At 36.7% G+C, this 27,521-nt stretch overlaps 1 protein-coding gene across 1 annotated transcript in view; it reads right to left on the minus strand.

Moving 5' to 3' along the window:
• Positions 1-27,321, minus strand: part of LOC106870421 (calcium/calmodulin-dependent protein kinase type IV) — a 29,807-nt gene extending 2,486 nt beyond the window's left edge. Inside the window, exons 1-11 of the mRNA XM_089360721.1 lie at positions 26,608-27,321; positions 21,407-21,485; positions 13,141-13,203; positions 10,025-10,107; positions 9,045-9,117; positions 8,357-8,395; positions 5,537-5,588; positions 5,001-5,075; positions 4,389-4,464; positions 3,081-3,198; positions 2,012-2,170 (exon numbers count right to left, since the gene is read on the minus strand). Coding sequence (XP_089216847.1) covers positions 2,012-2,170; positions 3,081-3,198; positions 4,389-4,464; positions 5,001-5,075; positions 5,537-5,588; positions 8,357-8,395; positions 9,045-9,117; positions 10,025-10,107; positions 13,141-13,203; positions 21,407-21,485; positions 26,608-26,696 — 906 coding nt within the window. The 5' untranslated portion in view covers positions 26,697-27,321. The remainder of the gene's footprint in view (positions 1-2,011; positions 2,171-3,080; positions 3,199-4,388; positions 4,465-5,000; positions 5,076-5,536; positions 5,589-8,356; positions 8,396-9,044; positions 9,118-10,024; positions 10,108-13,140; positions 13,204-21,406; positions 21,486-26,607) is intronic.
• Positions 27,322-27,521: the final 200 nt, after the last annotated feature.

Here is a 27,521-nt window from a genome sequence, read left to right on the forward strand (position 1 = left end):
GGCCTTACAGAATGTGCTGAATGTACGTTAGGAGTCATGTGGCATGAATATGAAATGGAGGAAGAATGGTCTAGACTGTAACCAGTAGTTATTGTTTGTGTTGTTGTACAGCCCCAAGTTAGCCCCATTCCTAGGGCATGCAGACAGTATGCCAAATATCAAGGCATGATCTACAAAGCTATCTTTCCCAGTCAAGCCACGTCTCCTCCCAACTGAAAACACTAAGTCATACATTCTGAACAAGCAGTGATGAATGTCAAGAGATGCAGAGTGTTGGTATAACCAATTCCAGCAAGGTTTGAATGTTAGAGCAAATCTTGCTAGCAAAAGCTGGATTTGCTCTAACATTTATAGAAGCGGATCTTCTTGCAGCCTGGGGATTACAATACGATCATATCTGTCCAGAAAAGTTAACTTGGCCAACAACGCAGCACTGGAAATTAAAGGCAAATTCAGTAGCAAACTACAACTGGGAAATAATGCATATAATGCTAATTTCCTTGTGGCTGACCACAATGTAGTTCCAGTCATCATCGGAATCGATATCTTCAGTTAACACTCAGCAGTTACAATTGACTTTAAGAGCACGTGCAAGCCTGTGTCGTTCTGCATGTACATGTCAAGCCTCAAATGCACCATGTACAAACTACGTTCAGGCATTGAGACCGCTAAGCTCAAACCAATTACAACTTTAATTAGCTGTCCGAGAGGCGCAGAGTTTATTAAGTATGAAATAGGTTACTTTCAGAGGATATTATTCAGGAAAGCTGTAGTCCCTTGTGAGCTCAATGCTTCATGACATGTGATGGAAGGAAGAACAGACTGACCAACTACTTGAACGCAATAAATATGTACACACAACTGGATGCCTATCCTAGTGCCTCAAATCGATGATCTTCTAAATGAAATAGCAGCAAACAAGATTTTCAGCAACATAGGTATGACAGCTGCATATCATCAGGTGGAACTCCTACCCAAAGATTATAAGCTGACAGCATTTGATGCAGGTAGGGAGACTGTATGAGTTTAAATGGCTCCCCTTTGGTTGTACCAACGTTGCTGCAATTTTCCAGTGTGTCATGGATGAATTCATAAAAAGAAACAATCTTCAAAAAACCTTTGCCTATCTAGATGACATCATCATGGCTGGCAAAGATCGACATGAACATGATGATAACCTCAGGAGATTTATCCAGGCAGCCGAAACGTCTGGCATGACCATCAACATGGGCACTATCACATCTGACTTTACTTGTTAGTATAGTTACTACCCTGATCTCTTCTTGAGATTTTACAACTAGCTATTTTGCTTGTTGCAAATCAGTGACCGATGGTTGCTTCATTTACAATATATTGCTGGCTGGAGCGCATCTTCGTTATCACTCTGGGGGCCGAGTGCATATGACTGAGGAAAGCCAAGTAGAATGAAAATATGGTGAAGTGTCAAACGACATTGATAGATGGATGCTGTCTTTCCCTAATATAAAACAACACGTCTTAATTGTTGGACAGCCATGATTAACGGATTAATCGGTAAGCAGAACAAAGTTGGAATAAATGCCTTCTTTTGAATTGATTTACAATAACTACATACTTCGTGACATTTGGGTTGATGCTCGCTGTGAAACAGTAATTTATAATTTCATGATAGAACCTCTTTGTGATCATTTGACTTGATAGAAATAATAGCCAAATTTTCCCCTCAAATCATAACCTACTGTTGAAGAAAAGAAGGGCACTGAATAAAATGGTTCTGGGTGCACTATGCCTGAGAAAAAGAAAAGAGGATCACTTCTGGAATGGCTTTCATCCTAAGTCTGCTCTATCAGCAGTCCTTATCCTGGGACTGAGCAACACAGGAAGTAACAGTGATGTTTCTTCTATGTAGACTATATAATTGGGTAACCCACAGACAAAACCCAGATTGATATTTGAATCAATCCATTTAAATGAATCATTCAAGATTCCAAAATGGAAGAAATGGAAGAATTGCTATAAAGAGAGAATTTACCTTTAACTTTCTTCGTCCATTAAAAGATATCAATCTTTGCTTAGTTTTCACCATGTTCTCATCCTTGGCTGCTTCTCCTGTTACCCAGGGATGCTGCAAGGCTTCTGTTGGGTTAGGACGCTTGTTAGCATCACGGATCAATATTTTAGAAATCAAATCCTATAAAAAACAGAAAAAGACAAAAGATTAAAAAAAATAAAAGATTTCAACATTTAAAAGAAATAATCAAGGCATTGCATCTGATTCAGTTGACAATTTTTTTTAAAAACTGTTTTATTGTGGAAATCAGAAATATCCACTCAAAATTTCATCACTCTTAATTGCAGAAAGCAGTTTTATATTCTAATCTACCTTTTGTTGAGGAATGTCATCTTTGGAATTATTTTCTGCTGAGATGATTGTATGTCAAGTTTTTTGAGGTAACATGACCTGCAGAAAATGCCAATTCTATTTTTTTGGTAGACTTCCTCCTCCACCACTTCTTCTTCTTCTTCTTCTTCTTCTTCTTCTTCTTCTTCTTCTTCTTCTTCTTCTTCTTCTTCTTCTTCTTCTTCTTCTTCTTCTTCTTCTTCTTCTTCTTCTTCTTCTTCTTCTTCTTCTTCTTCTTCTTCTTCTTCTTCTTCTTCTTCTTCTTCTTCTTCTTCTTCTTCTTCTTCTTCTTCTTCTTCTTCTTCTTCTTCTTCTTCTTCTTCTTCTTCTTCTTCTTCTTCTTCTTCTTCTTCTTCTTCTTCTTCTTCTTCTTCTTCTTCTTCTTCTTCATTTAATGTCTGTTGTGGCATGGTTTTTATGGCTGGATGCCTGAAAGAGTCCTGTGCCAGTGCCACATAAAAAGCACTTGTGCTGGAGGCACCTTGTTCAAGTGGTTGTGCCAGTGCCATGTTAAAAGCACCCAGCACACACTGTAAGGTGGTCGGTGTTAGGAAGGTCAACCAGCTGTAGAAACCAAATCAGGCTGGAACCTGGTGCAGATCTCTCGCTTGCCAGCTCTGGTCAAACCGTCCAACCCATGCCAGCATGGAAAATGGATGTTAAACAACAATGATGATATGTACACGCACAAAAAACTTACTTTACTGTTGCTACTAATATCATCCCACCAGGGAGATTCAAATTTCCAGTCAATTCGAATGATTCTCTTGTATATTTTGTGATCATTTGATGCAAAAAATGGCTCATAACCAACGAGTCTGCAACAAAAAGAGATGCAAACATCTGTCAGAAAATCAGGGTTATTAAAGTGAAAAGAAACTTTAGTAAGGTTTGTTACCCACAGTAAAAATGATTAGTCATGTTGTTATTAGAAAATGTTGTTTCTAGCATGTCTGAGATGACATTTGATTACCCCACTACTTATTTCTTTTCTCAATTTACTCACATTCCTATGTTTTTCATACAAAAGATATGCATTTCACCTGAAAGCGGGGAGCTGATAGGTGGCCAGGGTGGGGGAAGAGCCATTCAGTATTTCTTTCAGAAAAATTAAACTTTCAAAAGCAAATTATTTTCCCTACATTCATCATCTCTGCATTTTTTCATGTGGATAGAAAACAAAATTTGAAAAGCAGTAAAAGAGGACTTAGGTAGTGAAATGTCTGAGAACCTATATATTTATAGAAATATATTTTTAATAAGCAACCTGCCTGATGATTGTTTCAGTTAATTGTCACTATAATCAAGACTTTGGACAAAGTTTTAATGAAATATCTGTAACTTTATATACTGATATATAAATGTTTGTTCAAGGATTTTATTTTAATCCTTTAGTGTTTAAACTGGCCATATCTGGCCCAAGTATTCTTACCTGTTTCATGTTCAAAGTGGCAGATCTGGCCTCTTACACCTACCCTACAATGTCATTTTTAAAATAATCAATCACATCATCAAAGTCTCAAAGCTACAAAATAATGTATGATTTAATTTGTCACCTACTTAACACCACCATCTGGTCCTGGGCTACCTTTTACAGAAACCCTTAAATATTAGACTTGGTTTGTTAACTTGCTTATTACCATCACTTTGACTTAGATACCTTTTACAGAAACGCTTGAATATTAAACCTCATTTGTTAGCTTGTTTAGCCCTGCGCATGGTCCTTTCATGTTTTTAGCAAAGTTCCATTAGCTTTTAGACTCTATGAACATGTTTAACATCATTACCTGGTCCTTTAGTAGAGACCCCTTAGATGACACACTTCATTTGTCAGCCTGTTTAGCTCCAGTACCTGATCCTTATATGTCTTTAGCATAATCCAGTTTGTTGCAAGCATTTGATCCATGTGTCTGGCTGAGAGTAACTTACCCTCATCAGTTCCCCCTCTGACAATCAAAAATAAAACAAAAGAAAAAGAGAAGCAAACTATGAATGTTGTTATACTCACAAAATAAACAAGATAACACCAGCACTCCATATGTCTGCAGGAAAACTGTACATGGAACCTTGGAGGACTTCAGGAGCTAAGAAATATTACAAAAACAAGCTTAGTATTGTTTTAATATTTTTCCTTGAAATGGAAAAAAATAGTTGTTTTTAGAAGAATATTTCACAAAGTGGGCATTTGAGATTAATTAAAAGAACTTAAAATGAAAATATATATGAAAACAAAATACTTAATTTTTTTTACAATTTTACTTTTTTTTTTTGTTATTTTGAATGTTGTGCCCCCAGACACATTATCAGGAAGGATGTCTTGAGTGATGCTCTGTTGGTGTTGTTTACACACACACACACACACATATATATATATCACCCAGGATAAAAGACCTTGAAGCCTCCAAAGCAGACCTGCTGGGCATCATCCTCAAACTGCATTCAAGGATGGAGTAGTCAATGCCGACCAGTCTGTATTTTAATTATACATGTAAGTAATTGTTGCTCTGTTTCATGTGTGGGTTAAGAATAATGGTGATGACGGTTATGATGATGACAGTGACAATGCTGATGACAAGGCTGACAATGACAATTCTTAAGAATTACAAAACTATTTACAAACCACAGTAGCTGGGTGTACCACACATTGACATACTCAAAGTGCTAGTCGTCATGATCTTTGATAAACCAAAATCAGCTGAAAATGGAAAATACAATAATAAATAAATTTGCTTCGATATATTTTTGTAATGGAGTGATCGAGTTAACTTGCACTCATTTTCTTACAAACCTGACCAAGTTATTTATTTTTCAGCAGTAGAAGCGAAGGAACCTAATCCGAATGTTCAAAGAAGTCTAAACAGGATTTTTTTGTCTGAACAACACATCTGAACAAGCAACATGTTTTGAAATAGTTGGAATTTTAACTCTTTAGCATCTAGACTCCACTGTCAAATGTAATGCTTATTTATTCACATTGTTTTGCAATTAATGATGAGATTTCGATGATGTATTTGTTAAGTTTTTTTAGAATGACATTGTAGGGTAGGTGTGAGAGACTGGATTTAGCCAGTTTGAACATGAAATAGAAATATTTGGGCCAGATGTGGCTTGTTTGAATGCTAACAGATTAACAAATGCAGCAGTAAGACAACTTACCAATTTTAAGGACAGAATCTTCATCTTTTGTGCAGTAAAGTAAGTTTTCAGGCTGAAAATAGAGAAGACTTTCCATAACTTTGAAATCCAGATGTTGTTTCCATGGCACCATTGTCATAGTCATTATCATCGTTGTTGTCATTGTTTTATGCCCATTTTTTTCACAACACATAATTTCTAGTCTGATCCCACACTGTGGATGTTGTACAAGACTACCAAGTCACTGGTTGTGAGTTCAAATCCATTGCACACATTTCATTGTTTTCATTTTATTTTTATTTACAAAAATACAAAAAAAAAAAATTTCAAAAAATAGTTGAACAAGAGAGTGTTTTCTACCATCTTCTCATCCTCCTCATCATCATTGCTTAACCTTCAATTTCCATGCTGGCATGGGTTGGATGGTTTGACTGAAGATTGGTGCAAGCCAGGAGACTGTATCAAGCTCCAAGTGAAATATGGTAGACAGGAAGTGGATAGAAGACCATTGGTAATGCCATTCTAGGTGCTGTGTGGTTAATTTAGTCCGTTACCTGGCATTGCACTACCATGTGGTCTTTGAGTGCCTTTCCTAGACTATTCTCTGTTGCAATGATTCAAGCCAAGCTTATGCTCTAAGGATACCATTCCTACCATCCTCCTAACAACTTCAGATGCAGTGAAAAGAGTCTTAGGTCATGCTTTTCTGTGGCTAAACTTCTTTTATCTATCTATCTATCTATACACACACACACACACACACACACACACACACACACACACACACACACACACACACATAAACAAAATGAAGTGAAATAGGGCAAAATGTCTGCTAATGGATATGAACTTACAAATTGGTAGTCCAATACATCATCTGCTCTGCCATTTTACTCTTCAAACTGGAGAACAAGCTAATCACTGCATTTTGTCAGGAAAAATATATCTCGTTGGTTGATAAATGGTGTGTATACATCTAGATCCGCTGATTGTTGAACTGATCTATATACCTAGATCAGTTCCAAAATGCCTCAAACATATTTGGACTGATAATAACATTGCAAATTTACTTATCACTGCTTAGCGTTCCTCCTCTGCAATTTACTTATGGTGAGCCACTGTATAGAGCTACCAGTCACTGTATGGTGACTGGAAAAGCATTATAGAGTCAATCTCTCCACTCAGCCCATAGTGCTGCCTGTCTGGTGTCTGTGATTGAAGAGGAGATAACTACTCTGAAATGCTAGCATCTCACAGTCTGAGTAAGTAGTGCTGTAAGTTGATCTAGGTGTATACACACCATTTGTCTATAAACGGGATATATTTTCCATGACAAAATGTAGTGAATAGCTTGTTCTCCAGTTTGATCATGCCTCAAGCATATTCGGACTGATAAGAACATTACAACTACAATACAACTCTTTAGCATTTGGATTAGTCTGTCAAATGTAATGCATATTTATCATTTGAATTAATCATGTTATCACATACCTTCAATATTTCAATGATATGTTCATTTATTTTTGTAGGGTAAGTGTGAGACCTGGTCAGTTTGAACATTAAATATTTGGGCTGGTATGAATGCTAAAGGGACAAAGATGTGTCCCATTGAGACATTCCACAATATAAAGACAATGTCCTGCAATATAAGATATAATGCTGATGGTTGTGATGATGATGATGATGATGATGATGGTGTAAATTGTGAGGATAATGGTGACAAAAAATATTTCTCCTATAGGCACATGGTCTGAAACTCTGTAGGGAAGAGCTAGTTAATGATAATAATAATGTAACAATGATGAGTATAATTTTTATACGATGATGATGATGAGGAAGACTACAACTTAGAAATAATAAATCAGTAACAACCCCACCGAAAAAAGAAAATATATATACATATCTATTACATATGTGGAAAATCGGTGTGTGTTTGTTTGTGGTATTGTTAGCTAACTCCTTGTACATTTTTTTTTTGATTTTGATGAAACTTGACACAGGAGTAGAACTCATGTCTGGAAACCTTGTGACATACTTAGATTGTTGAAAAAAAATCGATAATAGGGCCCTTCTAATGGATCCTTCTATCTACTACATATTACTAATATTTTATTTAAGTAAACAAGGGAAATAACCCATACCGCCTGCAGATTTTAGCGAAGAGATCAGTATTTGATTCTCCTGATCAGTTGACCTAATTCTGCATTTCACTACTCACAGTTTTGAACTGCTAAACATTATTATTGCACTTCCTTAATTTGAATCTTAAACATTAAAGACTTCATTCATACATTTCTATACATACATACTTTTTTGAATGCCCGCTACTCCGATAATTCTGCACTTTTACAGTTACACTTTTTCTATGACATTAGATAAATTTTTTATTCCACATCATATTTGTAGTGGCTTCATGCAGGCATAGCATGGATTTGATCCTTGATTGCCAAATTTCACTTAACACTTTTCTTACGGTAAAACAATAGCACTTTTCTCACGGTAAAACAATAGTTTTTCTGTGAATGACACCAGTTATACATTTCCCAGATGCCTTTGCTAAGCAGAATAATGTCTTTGCCTCTCACCAACCTCTGACAATCTCTCACTCCCCCAGATGACAGTTTTTTGTGCTTTTTTGTGATGAAAAATACCTTTTGTGGCAGTTATAGCGAAATTGCTTTCTTATATCAGAGTAATAAGGCGTTTCAAAAGAACATCTTTACCCCCCGGGAATTACCGGGTACACCAGCTAGTGTATATATATAAATAATAAAAGTCTTATCCAATCCATGTAGGTAGAAAAACCAAAGAAATAAATCAAGGAAATTCATAGACACAAACCTTTAAGTCTCTGTGAATGATACTGTTTTGGTGGAGATACTGGAACCACAAAGAGACAAAATATGGTAAATATTTAGCTTTCTCAAAGAACCAGAGGAATTATAACATAAAAGAATAATGTAACAAAATCAAGTGTCATGCTTTAAGCAACCTTAACTTATGAACAAAATAAAGGGTATAGTTGAAATATTTCACATAATGAAGCAATGAGATGAAGATCTATAAATTTATAGGTTGAAATAGAATTAAGAGCACCATAAAAATTTATAAACTTTGAGAGAACATGAAACAATTTCTTTTTGAAATGGTGGATCTTGAACCAGAATGCCATAAATAATAGCATGCAAATATTGGGTTAAAAACCCCTTTAACTGAATATTCATGCATTGTTATTTAGTCTTATCTGCTTTGAGATCTACCATTCCAAAAAGGAATTATTTCACGTACTCTCTGAAGGATTGCTTTGGCCCAATGGTAGAACGCCTGACATATTTACTGAAGATGTGGGTTCATGCCCCACAAACAGCCTTCAACTTTTTCTATCCAAAGGTTTTCTCACTCAATATTTGCAAGCTGTTATTTATAGCTTTATCATTTGCTGTGAGATCCACTGTTCCAAAACAGAAATAAAAACATTTATAACAGCAAGAAGAAGAAGAAAACAGGAGTACATAAAGTATGGCCCTACCTCAATGCCTGTGAGTATTTGTCGAAACACATTTGCAGCATCTTTTTCTGAGTAGGAACCTCTTTCAACAATTCTGTAAGTGAACATTAAAGAGATAAGTAGTTTAGTATTTAAGAGGAAGACAGCATAGTACTGTATATAGTTATGTTCTGAGTTCAAATCCTGTGAAAGTCAACTTTACTTTTCATCCATTAGAAGTCAACGAAATAAGTACCAGTCATATATCGAGGTTCATGGCACGTAAATAGCACCATTTGAGTGTGATCGTTACCAGTGTCGCCTTCCTGGCATGTGAAAAGACATTCAAGCGAGATCGTTGCCAGTGCCGCTGGAATGTGGAATGAGCATATATGAATGATCTTAATAGAACTCTCAGTCCAACAACACACAGTTCCAGCTAATATGGACTTGCCTCTCCAAACGATGAATTGCAAGTGCACCAAGATGTTCCAATTAATTCATATTCCTGTTTCACCTCATATCCCTTCAATGTGGTACCCAACAACATGGTGATCATGTCATTCTCATAGATTGATACATTCTTCCTGCAGCCCAGTTGAGCAAGATGCCATGCAACATTTCTAGCTTTTGTAGTCATGGCTTCAAATTTCATTGAAGATGACTTTGTCTTTCATCCTTTCAGGGTTGATAAACTCAGTACCAGTTGAGAACTGGGGTCAATATAATCAACTTATCCCTTCTCCCCAAATTGCTGGTTTTGTGCCAGAATTTGAAACCAGTATGTGTGAATACAGACCCTGCACTAAAGTGAGATAAATGAGAGGAAAGATATTAAATGACCCTTTTAATGATTCCCCGAAACCAACAAAGTATATATATTCATAATAGTTTCAAACAATTATGAATTCATTGTTAAGGTTAGCATACTCACTGATGGAGCTTAAACTAGGCATGTATTGCTCACTATATATCTATCACTTTGCACTAAAATATCAAATATCAATTTTAAATAATCTTACCTGTCGAAAAGCTCACCACCAATAGCATATTCAAGAACCAAATGCAAACTAGTTGTAGTCTCAAATACTTCTTTCATTCGAACCTATAGCAAATACAATAGTTTTCTCAGAATATAAGATAAAGTTTTTTCAAATGAAGGTAACTAAAACCTTACAACACAGTTTTTTTTTTTAAAGGCATATTAGTTATAATATTCTGATACAGAGAATTATGCATTCTAGTGTTGTTCGTTTCATTTTCTATAAATTAATCAAAATAGGAGCAGTTGGTGTCCAAAATTTTTATTAGTCTTCCTCTTACATAAAGCACTGAGACTGGTTTAATGAAAGCTCAACTTGATCATTTGGAAGTTAATATTTAAAGGAAGGATAATGAAGAAATACATAAATAAATATGAACAGAGAGGAAATGCCAGAGGGTTGTAGTGTTAAGGAGTTATAAAAAATTCAGGATCAACCAGGCTTTAAGACTTAGTTTCAATGCCTGATGAAAATTTATCCTTATAACTATTATTATTGATTCTTAGTGGCATTTCATCCATCTTTATGTTCTGCGTTTTTGGCAAAAACACCCATAACCCTAACCCTAAAGCTAAAACCAGTACAAACGCATGAACGATGTCATAAATAACTATACCGCCGATAGTTGTTGTTGACAAACAACGGCAGTAATTTTATTCAAGGGAAAAGATCCCATTACACCGCCAGAACGTGTTGTTGACAAACCACAGCAGTAATTGTTTTCACCTCAATAGACGTCAGTGACTGGTTGAAATTACCGAAATACGACAACTTTTTACATGAAATAAACTTCGAATATACAAACTTTTCTTAACAAGGCTAAGAGAAAAAGATGTTTTATATGACACATTCTACCAGTGTCCCAAGTTTGAAGGTGTTTCGTTAGAAAACAAATGGTGTCCGCCAAATCAGAAAGATCCCATGTTTTACATGTAACAACAACGAAGATTGCCTGACAGACACGAAACAGCTTGTGAAGATGACCGGCACAGATAACCATCTCAGCCAAGTAACTGCACGGAAGACGGTTGTGTATCGCTGTGGATCAACTAAACCCTAATGCCTAGAACCAGCGACACACACTGAGTTGAAATGAGTTTTGAAAGAAATATGCGATGAATAACATGAGCAAGACAAGGCAGTTCAGGTATATAGAGGTCCTCTTCAAAAGTGAAGCCCGTGTACTGAAGCACTCCATAGTCATCATACGCAATGGGAGCTCTTCCCCTCCCCAATTTGTTCAGAGAGAAAAGCCTGTTGCGTTAAGATAGAGAGAATTCTAACTAATTTGGACATCTGGTGATTGTTAATTTGTTTCACATTCAGTGGAAGTGATACGCTCTCAAAGTGAAACATGTAGGGAGGGAGTTTGGGTTTAGGAAGAGAAGGAGGAGGAAAAGAAAACAAAGCTCAGCCGTCATAGCAACAAGTACGAAGCCAAGAAGTCTCCGAGAAAACTCACTAAAAGTAAGTGGAGATACTCTATATCTGTAGACATGTTTACACTGTTGATTATGTGAATACTAATTACTTTTCACAGAAACATTCTCGCTAAGGTTTAAATTTAATTAACCTAATTAGATTTTTAATATTTTGATACAGACCTACACGTTTAAATTACGAAAATTTCAAGTGATTCACTGAATGAATAATTTTTTGATTAGAAATGTTTCAATTCAAATTAATTGTAATATTGAATTGTCACAAAAACAAAAAAAAAATGGCTTCCATATAAAGCGAAGCTCGATGTTAATGCCAGTTTATAACTGCTAGTGAGCCATTATTTCAACAGCTGTCACCACCCAGGAATTCACTAACACTTGAAAATGGTAAAGTTTTGAAAAGGTAATTGAACAAAATCAACAACAATCAGAAAAACGGAGATATTTTAATGTAATTTTCTACATGTACCTTTCAGATGGTGTAGATTTCATTTATATCGGAAGTTGTGAAAAAAAATTTATTGGAGGAAGAGGAGATGCAATTTTTAGATAATTCCGCTGGTTTAGGATTAGAAATAAGTTATAAATCATCTGAACTGTTTCAATATGTTATGGCTTTTGGTATGTTCTCAGTTGCTTCGTTTCCATGAGGTTTCGTATTGAAGTATATAACATTTAGAGAACATACCCGCGGCAAGCTTGCTGCCATATCTCAATAGTCATTAGAGGGGTTTCCCAGCGCCCCAAAATTTTCAACCTAAGGTGGCGTATTGTTTTTTTAATGTTTATTGTTTTGTAATTCGTTTTCAATTGTGTTCTCTGTTTTGTCCATTTTTCTAATTTATGTAATATATATTGATTGTATGAGCAAAGAAACGCGAATATCTAATAATAAACAATTAATTCGTTACCATGTAATTATTTTCTGTTTCATCAATTAGCGTAAAGTACGTCCTGACACCTTCCCCATTGCTGTTGGATTACTTGTAGACATTTCTTTTAATCAAACACCGAGTCGTGCTCAGCTGACAATTTTTTGCTAGGATGTATTGTCATCATTCATCTATATATATAAAGATGAGAATGTGTGTCTGTCTGTCTGTGTGAATCCCAAAAACTTGAGAACTACGCAACCAATTTCATTCAAATTTTACACATGCCTTACTTAGGGTCCATGTAGTGTTTTAGGCCAAAATGTTTTTTAGCTTCATGCCTAGTGCGAGTCCAGTGCAGTATTACATCTCATCCACTATTGCAGTATTACGTGTCAAAAGTGAAACAATAACATCTCTCTATTCTAATGTCAGATATTTTCACTTTAATACTGAAAGTATTAAAGTGAACCTATTATCTCACATATATACAGGCATAAATATATATATATACATACTTACATATAATAAATACTAGCAGAGATACCCGGCGTTGCCCGTGTTACATGCAATGGAAGAGTTAGACTTTTCTGTTATAATTTCTTTAATGAACTGAAATACCTATGATTCGAATTAGATGTACATATATAGATAAAGATGTATAGTCAAACAAACAAAGACGAGTGATTACAATATCTTGCTTTTGCTTACACACACAGAGGATAATAAAAAAAAAGCAAACAAAAAATAACAACAAACAAACAAAAAATGCAGTACTTACGACATTTGGATGACTGAGTCCTAATAACACTTTGATTTCAACAGTGACCACTCGACTGTGAGGCTACAAGTGAAAAAATATATTTGTTTACATAGGTTATCACTGAATTGGTTAACCCTCTTGACCCTGCAAATACGCTTCAGCGAGAACGATCTCTGTGAACTGCATCTTGGGAAAAGATAAAAATCAGATGGTCACGTGGTTTTGTGTTCATAGCTGAAAACAATGACTTTTCTGCCAATTACTGAATCATAAACACTAATTTTTGCGTTTTCCTGGAGGTATAGCCAAATGAAATCGCACCCCGCTAAGTCATCCTTATTGATTCAAAAGGATTAATGAATACATCGTTAAAGAAAAGCAATAATAATAATTATAATTATAAAAATAATAATAATAGCCCTGATGCAGTACCAGACAATGGCACTCATGGCTTCTCATCTTAACTGATTGGAAGTGTGATCATATATATTGTTTTGTCTTGGTATAAAAGGTGGGCTACAGCAAATATTCTGCTCAATACCTCAGATTTCTTTGTCAGTTGTTTAACCTTAATCAGTTGAGCGTGTCTCTTATTGGCTGACGACATGGGGATCTCTGAAGAATAACAAGTGGTTGACTGAACAGGAAGTGTGATATTGAAAGAAAGGGCCTGAAAGTTGTAATGGAGGAAGTGAAACAGTGCCTCGTTGCAAAGATGGTAAGATACGACCAAAGAATGAAGGGACGCCAGCAGAATAGGTTATTCAGAGTAGATCAGAAGAGATTCTACAAAGAAATAAATGGAGAATGTACAGATGAAAAGGTGACACCAGATAACATTGTAAGTCAAAGGTTTTGGAGTGACGTCTGGAGCAAAGACAAGGAGCACAAGAAGGATGCTGAATGGTTGCAAGAACTGAAGCAGTAGCCTGTCCAAAAACAGCCAGAACTAGTCATTTCAGTTAGAAAAGTGAAGGAAATCAGCAAAAAAAAAAAAAAAAAAAAAAAAAAATGGGCAGCTGGAAGACCCCAGGACCAGATGAAGTTCAAGGCTACTGGATCAAAAGATTTGGTGAATGTCATGCATGAATATCTGCAGAACTCAACACCTTGTTAAATGCCAAATTATCGTTATTATTATTATTATCATCATCATTATTATTATAATTATTATTGTTATTAAGCCCTTCTTTTCAAAACTTGATCGCGTGCCTAAATTAGAAATATTAACGTTGTGGTCGTTGTCGATGTTTTTGGAGCAACAAGTACGTTAATCATGTTCCTCTTGGTTTCCGAGTTTAAATTTTTCTGACTTCAAAATATGTGCTTGCCAAATACTGGGTTAAGGGGTCGGTTTAATCTTATACAAAAATATATTGGTGCATTGCCTGGTCAAAATCACTGTTTCTATGACAAAAGACAAGAGGAATCAGTGTAACATGCAGACAGACAGAATTAGCTACTTGAATGTATCTAGATAGGTTTGGTCACGTTTTACATTTGTTAACAACATATATTTCGGTAGTGTTGTGAGAGTTTTTGTTTTTTTTTTCTGGCATTAACAATAAAATAAGTATCTCTGATTGATATCGTGACAGTTATCGTGTAGAGAAGCCTCAACACGATGGCCCATCCTCTTATCATATCATATCTTTGATATAAAAATATTCCCGCCAATCTCACCTGTTTGCCACCATTGGTAACACTTGTTATCATTTATTTTTCAGTTATTGGGCTGTGACCATGATACAGCACTGCCTTGAAGGGTCTTAGTCGAACAACTCGATCCAGTACTTATTACTATTTTTAGCTTGGTAATTATTCTATCGGTTACCTTTTTGCTGAACTGCTAAGTTATGGAGATATAAACAAAATGCTTAGCGGCGTTTCATCCATCTTTATGATCTGAGTTCGAATTCCACTGAGGTCGACTTTGCATTTCATCCTTTCAGGAACGATGAAATAAGTACCAGTTGAGTACTGGGGTCGATGTAATCAACTAACTCCCTCCCACAAAATTTCAGGTTTTGTGCCTATAATAGAAATGATTATTAAAAGGTGGCAAGCTGACAGAGTCATTAGTTTACCAGGCAAAATGCTTAATGGCATTTTGTCCCTTTTTACGTTCTGTGTTCAGATTCCACCGAGGTCAGCTTTGCCATTCATCTCTTTGAGGTAGATAATATATAGTAACAATTGAGTACTGTAATCGATTACCCCTGCCCCCAAATTTGAAGCCATCATTAAAACGGCAGTTGCTTGGTTGAATCATTACAGCGTTGAATGAAAGATCTCATGGTATTTAGTTACCCGCCCCCTTTGCATTCTGAATTCAGATCCCATCAAGGTGAATTTTTGTTTTTCATCTTTCACTGTTCGATAAAATAAAATAACACTCAAGAACTGGAATCACCATAATCGATGATGCAGCACCACAAATAGTAAAATCTCGACATATTGTGTGTTGAAATACAGAGTTCGACTTACACAGTTATCGTGCTTGTGTCAGGGCCCCGAGAAAATTTTTGCAAGGCGTATTAAGACTTCTTTTGAGTCTCGAGTGTTGGCTTCTCTCAAAATTAAGAATCATGATCCAAACGGCCCTTAAATTCTTAATTAAATCTTATCAATAATTACTAAGTAAATCTTATCAATAAAGACAATTGCATTACCTGAAACTTGGTGTTTTTGTTTTTCCGTTGTTAACTGAATAAAGTTACATTAACTTTTGACCAACGTAGATAACTTTTTTGAGAATGATTATGAAATGTAATTGAGCATGGTGGCTAATGTCAAGCTATCTAAATATGATCACTAATAAACTTCCATAATTGCTTTATTCCCTGTGCACCAGAATGACCAAATAACGCATTATATACAAAGCGACGATAAGCCTAATCAGCTAATGAACTTAGCCTTTCTGGCATTTTTTTAATCAGCAAAATAACAGCCACGAAATGTGGTTTGTGCTGGATACCAATATTTGATTATTTTTATATGGTTTAGTTATTTACGTCTCTATGAACTTATTGTCTTCTTGTTTAGTTGGTTGATGCAAAGTTTATTTCCATGTGCGATGCTGATGTATTGTGTTTGGGGTTGTCTCTGGTTGTAATTAGATTGGATATTCCTAATGTGTATTTGGGGGTTGTATTTTTTGTTGTTGTTTTGTAGAATATGTTTATTTTTTATATTGGTGATTGAAGTGATTGTGTGTATTGAATTCTGAAAACGTTGTCAGGTTTTGTTTTTTGATGGAATTCATTCTGGATCTTTTCGGTTGCTGTCACAGATTTGGAAATTTTAAAATTAAGTGAATATTTTCAAATTTTGGTGAATTGATGTAATTTTCACGCTGAATTTTAATTTAAGATTCATTTATTCCCAGAAAAATTTTGGAAAGTGTTACAGTGGTTCAAATCAGAAAACAGGAATTGGAAGCTGTGCATCTACGTGATAGCAGTCTGTCACAAAATGACTGAAATAACAACAGGCACAAAATGCTGTAGTTTTAGCAACAATGTGGAACTTATCCACAATGTGAAGATATCACCGACAATCTTCTCCGACTACAACATGATAGAACTGACAATGTAAGGTCCAAAATTAATCAATAATGTATCCCACACAGATGGCATCCAAACCGTTTCCAGTCTGAACTTCTACAAGGCTGACAGGAAGTCAATTGAAAAACAGATATTCCAGCAGAATTGGCTTAAAAGTCTCTTTATGAAAGATATTGATATGAAACTTAAAGAATTCATGTCAATAATGCGATCCATTTGCATTAAATTTGTTCCAGAGAAGAGAGCGACAACTTACAAAATAATCATTCTCCGAGACAGGAAAGTCTTGTAGTAACGCCGTGCGCATGCGTGGAATTAAACAACCAAGCGTTCCCGCTTCTATTCTATCTCTTTCTCGGTCGGCCGGCCATGAGCATGGACGTGTCAAGCAGTGTCTCCAACATTCCAACTCTGGAGACAGTCTCTTTCTTGCTGGCCAGCGATTGAGCATGGACGTGTTTAGCTGTCTCTCACCATCTTTCGGACTTACGCTCGACAGCTCGCTTACATCTACATACCAAACATCCCAACAACAATGCTCACACACACAGAAGGAGTAACAACAAACAAGAGCTAAAGATGTATATATTTACCACCTGAATAAATGTTGTTTAAGTTGATAGTCTGGAGTTCAGCGTTCCGTTATATTCTTAATATTATATAGGAAAGTCAGGTATACATCTAATGATGTATAACCAACTTTCCTATAGTCTTTATGAACTGGGGAATAATGATGCCCAAAATCTTAAGTCAACAACTTAGTGATAGCGAGAAATTCCTACTCAATGAGGCACTTTTAGAGATCGAAAATAAACTCAAACCTTCCCATGAAAAGAAGGGATAGAAAGAGAAACCAGGGCGATGGAAAATATAAAAATGGATCCTTCTACTAGAAAGAGTCTGCCTCCGTGCACTAGATGATTGAAGAAGACGGCTTACTGACAGCAGGCCCCAGGAGGATAAGTGAAGTGCTAAATAAACAATTCCAAAGTGTCCTTACCTCTCCATGTAAAACATGGAAATAAGTAACCCTGATGAGTTATTGTGTTGATCCACATGGGAAAGACACAGCTATCAATTACATCGACTTAAAAGACGAAGATGTAATATCGGCCATCGATGAGATGAACTTAGCAACAGGCCCAGATGGATTTCCACCTGTTCTTCTAAATACATGCAAGAAAACTCTCGCAAAACTACTGCAGATACTTTTCCAAAGTTCCCTTGGTAAACTCCCCCAAATTGTTAAAAGAAGGCACAAAAAAAAAGAGTAGCTCTGTCCATCTCGCTACTTCACCAAAGAAATCCAAACACACTGAAAGTTGGTGCTCTAGCATAGCTTCAGCCTCCGGCTGAAACAGGTATAAAAGCTAAAGAACGTGTGTGCGCGCGCGCGCATACATATATATATATATATATATATTTATATGTGTGTATATATCTATATATGTGTATATATATATATATATATATATATATATATATGTGTGTGTGTGTGTGTGTGTGTGATATTTAGTGATTTATGGCGTGTATAATACGGTGTGTATAATTTAACATTATGTATACGTTATACTTAGTATACACGCCAATAATTGCATTTTCATTTATTTTTTACTAACATCTTGTGTTTTGTTTGTAAAAGAAAACGTCAACGAAGTTGTCTACTTAAGTGACATGCGCGCACGCGCGCACACACAGACATATGACGGCCTCTTCGGTCGAAGACGACATATTAGTGTTCAGCGAGAAAACGAACCAGGAAGAAAAAAATATTCCATCAAAAATCACAAAAACAGCAGAGACAGAAACAGAAAAACCAGTATTGTTCTACCGGGAAACAACACTGACACAAAAATGGACAATCAACAACACACTCACACTGGTGGTTGGCACTCCGTCGGTTACGACGTCGAGGGTTCCAGTTGATCCGATCAACGGAACAGCCTGCTCGTGAAATTAACGTGCAAGTGGCTGAGCACTCCACAGACACGTGTACCCTTAACGTAGTTCTCGGAGATATTCAGCGTGACAAGGCTGATCCTTTGAAATACGGGTACAACAGAAACAGGAAGAAAGAGTGAGAGAAAGTTGTGGTGAAAGAGTACAGCAGGGTTCGTCACCACCTCCTGCCGGAGCCTCGTGGAACTTTAGGTGTTTTCGCTCAATAAACACTCACAACGCCCGGTTTGGGAATCGAAACCGCGAATCCGCTGCCCTAACCACTGGGCCATTGCGCCTCCACTACACTCACACTACTATTAGAACAATTTACCCAAGTTTACAATTCTTTCACTTCACTGGGTGATTCTTCATGTCAGTCGTCAGGCCACAAAAAGCAATATGGACACGAGTATGATTTTATTAAACCAGCACGTGATCTGGCTGAGAAATCACAACGTGGACATTGGTGGTTTGCAGGAAGACTTGTTCTGTTAGTTTATTTTCCGATTTTCCCATAACCGACCTTGATTTCCTTTGAGTTTCAAAATTTTGAAGCTGGAAAAAGTACTCTTTCCGCCAATCTGCACAGTTTCTCGCAAAATTCTCAAAGTTTCTTTTAGTAATATTCAAACGTTTCAAATTATCTTTGAATTCGTCCTTATACCGTAGAAGCGGCCGGCCTACATTGCGCCGAGAATTTACAAGCTGATCATAAAAAGATTCGTTTTAGTATTCGATCATTATTCATGAGGAGGATGTGTCCACACCACCGCATCTGAGACTTGATCAAGAAAACCGCTATACAAGGTATTCTACACATTTCTAGGATAGTGCTATCTTTAATTCCATCATACCATTTAACTTCGCATATTTGCCTAAGACATCTCATATGAAAGCTGTTCTGTTGACTAATGTGCTTACGATAAGGGTTCTAGGACAACTGAATTCTATTTTTGTTTGAACTGAGACATTATGGGCATTACCAAAGTCGATCAAAAAGATTCTCGGAGCTGTACTGGCCTTTCCAATACGAGTTTGACCCTCCCTATCGAGTTTAAAATCAAATATGTGAAAGCATCAACTGTTTCCAAAGCTTTGTTTTCTACAAATACGCTGGGCAAGATTTCTAGATTATTACCAGGGTGTGGTTGATACAACAGTTTTTGATGCTAATAGTTAAGCCAAAAGATCAGGCTACCGCTGAAAATCTGTTAATGATGTACTGGATGTTCTCGAGTATATAAGCAACTAGGGCGCACTCATCTACAAACATAGTTTGAGATGCAACTTTAGTCCTTACTTTGAAACGTTGTTGATTGAAGATGCCACCCGTTCTCCTGTCTTCAAGAAACACACCCTTTTCTACATCAGAGAAGATACACTCCAGCATTACTACAAAAATTGTGCAAATAATACTGGTGCCAAAACACAGCCTTGTTTTATACTATTTTTAATATCAAAAGGCTGAGATTAACTGCCATTTGAGGGAACAGATGTCTCCATATCTTTATGCAAGGACGCAATGACATTTAGAATTTAGATGCATTAAGAATTTCAATTTTAGTGTTTATCCATAATGTTATTGCTTTTAAACCTGTTAATTAAGTTTACCTGCCGATAAAAGTCAAATTTACTCAGCAAGATCAAGCGTAGGAGTAGCTGTGTAGTAAGTAGCTTGCTTACCAACCACATGGTTCCGAGTTCAGTTCCACTGCGTGGCACCTTGGGCAAGTGTCTTCTACTATAGCCTCTGGCCGACCAAAGCCTTGTGAGTGGATCTGGTAGACAGAAACTGAAAGAAGCCCGTCGTATGTATGTGTTTGTTCCCCAACATCACTTGACAACCGATGCTGGTGTGTTTACGTCCCCGTAACTTAGCGGTTCGGCAAAATAGACCGATAGAATAAGTACTAGGCTTACAAAGAATAAGTCCCGGAGTCGATTTGCTCGACTAAAGGCGGTGCTCCAGCATGGCCGCAGTCAAATGACTGAAACAAGTAAGAGTAAGAATAACATTACATAACTATAAAGCAGTGGTATATAAAGCACCCACTGACAAAATTTCAAATCTGTATGTAAAAATTTACAAAGTTAGAAGCAAATATTGTAGTCATCCCTCTTGAACCTGAATGATTCAGAATAACGTGAACAAATAAGCATTTAATATGAACACTAAGGCAGCAAGCTGGCAGAGTGGTTAGCACGCCGGGCGAAATGCTTAACGGTATTTCATCTGTATTTACGTTCTGAGTTCAAATTCCGCCGAGGTCGACTCTGCCTTTCATCCTTTTGGGGTCGATAAATTAAGTACCAGTTGCGTACTTGGGTCGATCTAATCGACTGGCCCCCTCCCCAAAATTTCGGGCCTTGTGCCTAGAGGAGAAAAGACTATGAACCCTAAAGATGTTTTTAGGTGTTTTTTTTTTTGTTACACATAACGCGGCTTCGCTCGGTTGGGATTACACGTGTGTTACTTTGACATCATCATTCCATAAAATTTGTTCACGAGGAGAAAAATATTGAAAAATATCAATAGATGTGTGAGTGTTTTAGATGTGTTTTATGCCTTTTTTTTCAATAAAAAATTAACGTTAACGGATTCACGTGAACTTCCGTTACATTTTCAAAGAATTAACGATTAACGAAGTTACTTTTTGGTTAACGGATTAACGATTAACGAAGTTAACTTTTCGATTAGCGGTGCCTGTCTCTATATGCACACACACACACATACATATAGCAAATGCAGACATGATTACAGCTAACATTAAACTTACCCTTTTGGTTATCTTTTTCACTGCCCACTGGGTGTTATCTTTTTTATTCCGACAGGAATATACAATAGCACTGGCACCTCTGTAATTAAAGAATTAAGTAATAATCACTTAACAACAACAACAACAACGTTATTCAATTAAGATTAAGGAGTGAAAAATGAATATGAAAATATATTGAAATATTTGGGGTCATCATTGAATCAGATATAGCAAACATAGACACATGAAGAAGGTACCTATGCTTGCTCGTGACTATACGGTCACCTAAAATAATAAGTGGAGCCATGGTACATGTTGTTACCAAGTCAGAGTCGCTTGCGAGTGAGAACTGTCGTTTATTTTCATATCAAACAGATATCACATTCATACCCCAGAGACTATTTGAAGGCCTAACTGATGTCAAACACACTATATGGAGTTCTTATTGATATCAATCACTATGTGGGGAGTCCGTGAATATAGAATATATTAAATAAAGCCGTCAGCGTAGTCGAGTGGTAAAAAGCTTGTTTCCCAACCACATGGTTCAAGGTTCAGTCCCACCGCGTAGCACCTTGAGCAAGTGTCTTCTGCTGTAGCTTCAGGCTGACCAAAGCCTTGTGAGTGAATTTGGTAGACGGAAACTGAAAGAAGCCCGTCGTATGTGTATGTGTGTGTGTTCACAATACCGTTTGGAAATCGATGCTGGTTTGTTTACGTCCTCGTAACTTAGAGATTCGGCAAAGACAACGACAGAATAAATAGCAGATTTAAAAAAAGATAAGTACTGGGATCAGTTTGTTCGACTAAACACTCCAAGACGCTGCCCCAGGATGGCCGCAGTCCAAGGACTGAAACGAGTGAAAGAGAGAGTTTAACATAGTCAGCAAGAATATATTGTTCCGTTTTTCTTTTTTTTCACACGGCTCAAAGTCACATACACTGAGAAGAGTACATTGAATGGATTTGATCCAAACGCATCAAATTTTGCCACAAGGCCAGCAATTTCAGAGGAGAGGATAAGTCGATTACATCGACTCCAGTGCTTAATTGATACTTATCTTATCGACTCCGAAAGGATGAAAGGCAAAATCGGCCTCGGCGGAATTTTAATTCAGAACGTAAAAATGCTCGAAATGCCGCTAAGCATTTGCCTCGGCGTGGTAACGATTCTACCAGCTTTCCGCCTTACCCAAACGTATTACTGGTATTATTTTAATTACTCCAGAAGAGTAACGAACACTGTCGACACTGATGGGACTTGATATTCAGGACCAAAGCAGACGGGATTTAATACTTTGCTGCATTTGGTTAGACTATAAAAGCTATAATCATAGCAAAGATTAAATATTCATAGACAACTACAACTTTGAACCTTGATTTTGTACCTGATAAATGCACTTTTCCTTAGTCTTATTCTTCAACTCCATAGATAATAACTTATAACTTTTCTTTTCGTAAGTCTTTGACAACATACTGTCGCAGGAATGTGAGGGTATGTCCAGGCCCGTGTAAAGCCTGTAATAGACAGGCTAGGTATGAAATATGGGCCTCATTTCAACTTGTAACAAGCCCAGCTCAGGGCTCTCTGAGGAGCATTATAGGCTCCAGGGCAAATCAATGCATTTGGCTCCTATAGTATTTATTGACAGTTAGCTACAGCATTCATAGATTAGGATCGGGCCCCGCGAGGCATCCGTACAATAATCCACTGATGGTATAGGATATAAGCCCTACACTAAAGGTAACAATAACAAAATCAACAACCTCCGAGGTTCATTGCCAACAAAGAGTACCTCATATACTATCTCCTGCTGATTATTATCATTCCATACATATCCTGTCCAACTACAATTCCAAGATACACACCACCCCGACTAGAGATGGATGCGGTCAAGTGGACTAGCTGGCATAGTTAGAAGCACAGGGGAAGACTCTTTGGTAAAGAATTATCTTTCTTTTTTTTTTTTGCAATAAATCGTTTTAGTTCTTTTATTCTGTTAATTGTAATTACATCGTTAACGTGTATATTCCCGTAATCCACGCATAGATCGTGGCTTCTTTGAAACGTATGACTTAACAGTGCTGTCTTAAAGCATAAAGCACACTGGCTAGTTACCCAATTCTATTGTGGCTTGCTGTCAATAAATAAATACTATAAAGCCCAATACATTGATTTGTCCGGGGGCTTATAATGCTCCTTAGAGGGCCTTGTGCTGGGCCTGTTATAAGCTGAAATGAGGCCCATATTTCACATCCAGCCTGTGTCTCTTAACAGGCTTTGCACGGGCATGGACATATCCTCTCTGTAAGAACGACCGTGCGAACCAAAGGAGAAATGGTGACGAATGGAAAACAGGCTCCTTTTTAACGCGTCACACGGTCGACACAAAATATAACGATATATGTTACGATACTATAATATAGAGAACTAAGAAATGCCAGTAAGGTAATGATATAAGATGACTCAACCGATAAAGATGAATAACAGTAAGATTTATTGTAGCATTAAACTGTATGTCTGTGTGTGAGCGAATGCGACATAATAAAACACAATATAAGACAGGCCGTCATGTAAACAAAAGAGTGTGTATACAACTATATGTATGTGAATGCAAGAGATACAAAGCATAGAAAGAGTCTGTAACACAGGATAATAAGATACCAGTTCTGTTAAGGTACACAGTAGTTAGATTGTCTGTATATAAGAGGTTAAGGTTAAGGCAGAGCTAAGTCACTTGTCGTGATGTTGAGGCTTCGATGCCGGGCCGGATTCTTGATACAGATGTTCTTCGCAGGTTGAGTTCTGGCTGTTAATTTCGTGGTGAGCAAATCACACAAACAGGGTTGAGAAGAGAAGCTGCGGTTGCTGTTTGGTAGCTTGTGTACGTAGAGTCGTGTTGACGCTGGCGACGATGCTGGTAGTACGTAGTTGAACGATGCTGGTGATTTCGTCGCTGGAACTGGCTGGTTGGTTGGTGCTGTGTTACGCGTGTGGTCAACGACCAGATCTGTGAGGATCTGAGCCGCGACAAACTGGCGCGGATAATTTAGGCTATTTATAGATACAGATAGGCTCCAGAGAGCATCAGAAAAATACTCTCTCACGTGACCTTATTAGTGGCTACGGTTGGTCGGTTTGCGTCCTGGGGCGAACGGACTGGAGACAAATGCCGCGAAAATAAAAGTCAGTCAGGTGATGGACAACAGCAAGGCGGGAAAGAGTTGTTCCCTGCTATGCTCGCATTTGTAAAACAAATAACCGTGAGAGAGGTGGTTTCACTACATCTGCCTCTTGCGATCGTACGTTACCAAAGAGTTACGAAACGAAAAATGCAGATATTCGCTTTCACATAACAACATACGTGTTTGTACGTTCCTTTTGTGGTTATTATTGTTCTGAATGTTCATGTTGATGTTCGAGATGGTAACGGGTACATAATATTGATTTCTCCTTTTGACATAAATATGTCTTTTTACTTAACAAAGCTAAAATACAATCGATTATGTTATCTTATCAACTCTGTGGGTTTTGGTTTCAGAAACAAGAGGTACTGTTGAAGATAATGTAAACTGTGTCGGTGGTGGTTTCTCCGTTTTCCACCCTCTCATATACATCTTAGAATTTATATACAAACAATTGAACAATGCTTCTTTTATGGTTCAAAATATATTTAAAAACGCTGTTATGAAAAAGTTTATTTACAGAAACCACTAAGAGAAACAAACGGTATTGTGTGAGATAGACACTGTAATATATTGTTTATTCATATTATTAGCAGTATTGAAGCAAGCACCGTGGAACCATTTACAAATTTAAAGATTCATTTACACGTTAAGAAGAAATTAGAAGATCAGATAAATATCGTTTTTTACGTTCAAAGTTCAAATCCTGTCCAAGTTAACTTTCCATTTCAGGGTTGATAAAATAAAGTACCAGTCAAATACTGGGTTAGATCTAATCGAGTTGCCCCTCCTCTCAAAGTTGCTGACCTTTTGCCTAAATTAGAAACAATTATTTATTCCATTCCAATAAAAAAATTGTTTAAAGGCAGAATTTTGGAAAAGCTGTAATAAGGTTATAGAAAGAAAAAGGTACGACTCCTATGTATTTTCCCCTTCTCTTTCCAACATTTTAAACTTTCATACAACGGGAATTATGATTCAGAAATATTTGTTTTTCAAAAATTTTGATTTTTGTTTTCCAATTTTGCTCCCTCCCCCAAATTCTAAGTCCTTTTCATTCTCCCACGAGGAGGGGATAGCTTTTCAAAAAACCAGCCGTAGTGTCTCAACCTGTGAGAAACAGAAGTCCCAAATCGAGTTTTGGAATAGCTATTATTACCTTATAGAGAAGAGAAATGGCACAGAATGTGGTGGTGGTGGTGGGGGGGGATTGGCGCAACAATGTAAAAAGGAATTTGGAATTTTGTGGGGGAAAAAGAAATCTCTCAGATCGTAATTCCTGATGTAACAAACTCAAGAATACAGAGAGAGAGAGAGAGAGAGAGAGAGAGATAGAGAGAGAGAGAGAACACCCGCTTCTGTGCCTTTTTCGTTCCCCATGAGATAGTGAAAGCTATTCAAAAAATACTCCCTTATAAAATCTGGGATTTGAAAGAGGAAACAGGAATCTGCGAGGTATGGGCCACTTGCAACTATAATAACAAGGGCCACAGAGGGAAATGGTTCCAAATGAGAATCCAAAACGGTTTCATGAACCCAGTCCCCTGAATGTTTGCTTATTACTGTTATTGTTTTAAACATTTGTAGAAGGGATTGGTATCTTGTTGCATTTGTACCCTTCATCTTTTCGGGGCCGATAAAATTAAGTACCAGCTGAACACTGGGGTCGATTTAATCGACTGGCCTCCTTCTCTCAAATTTGCTGGCCTTGAGCCAAAAATTACAAAGAATTATAGTTGTTGTTGTTGTTGTGTCAGCTGTCTTCTCTTTATGATCACATTTAGTTCAATATATATTCTTTAGTCAATCCAAGTTTAATTCGTTGCTTTAAAAAAAAATGTAAAACTAAAAAAAGAAAAAGATTTATTCCTACTTTGTCTTTTTTAGAAAAAAAGAAATTAAATCCCGCCAGAAAATCATTAATGTTTTAGAAAATCAAGAAATAATAATCAGTTTATTTCAGTGAAAAGATTTGTGTGTGTGTTTTTAAAATTATTACAACTTAAATAAAACGTCCGAAATAATTTCTACGTTACCTTCCAAGTTCATCTCCCATTTCGTATCGATCTACAAATGGAACATCCTTTATACTTTCGGCCACCCAATAATCCGTTTTTGCTGCCATTGGTTCGGGTTCTTTATAACAAATATTTCCTATCTTTGAAGTTGATGGAACAAATAAACAATAGTATGACGGCACCTATTACTGCTGCTGCTGCTGCTACTACTACTACTACTTCTACTACTACTACTATTACTACTACTGTATTTACTATTACTACTACTGTATTTACTATTACTACTACTGTATTTACTATTACAACTACTACTGACTCCAGTACTACTTTCCAAATATTTCGTGTTTCTCTTTCGCTTTTCTTTCTTTCGCTTGTCTTTCTTTTTCTTTTCTTTCTTTTATGTTTTTTACTTTTTTGTACTTTTTTTCCTAGGGTTATATTGCTGTAATTGCTTGGCAACAGGTGATCAAATATCGATTGGAATGGTAAGAAAATAACCACAGTTAACAATATATATTCTACAGCTATATAAAGATATAAGAATATAACTTTATATATTCATTAATGCACGGATAGTTGAAGATATAGTCAGAATCTTGCCCACTTTAATGGGAAAGTATATATTCACAATCAAGTTTGGCTCCCACAGACCGTTATGCACCAAAGTGGTGAAACCCAACGCGGCGTTTTCGCCCTGCACATCATTATTCCAGATTGTCAATGCTTACAAACAGTCCAATAAGAGTTACCTCCCTTACGTTTCGTGTCTTTCTTTGTTTTTATATTGATTTTGTATTGTTTTGGTGACGAAGTGATTGCGGAATCTCTGCTTTTTTATTTTTTATTATTTTCATTGAATTTGGGTTTAACGTAAACTCGTAACAAACCATTTCCGCGGTTAAAACTACTTTTATGTATATCGCTAACCCTTT

This window comes from Octopus bimaculoides, chromosome 12, assembly GCF_046866305.1.
Source record: "Octopus bimaculoides isolate indiv1 chromosome 12, ASM4686630v1, whole genome shotgun sequence".
NCBI classification, from domain to species: Eukaryota; Metazoa; Mollusca; class Cephalopoda; order Octopoda; family Octopodidae; genus Octopus; species Octopus bimaculoides.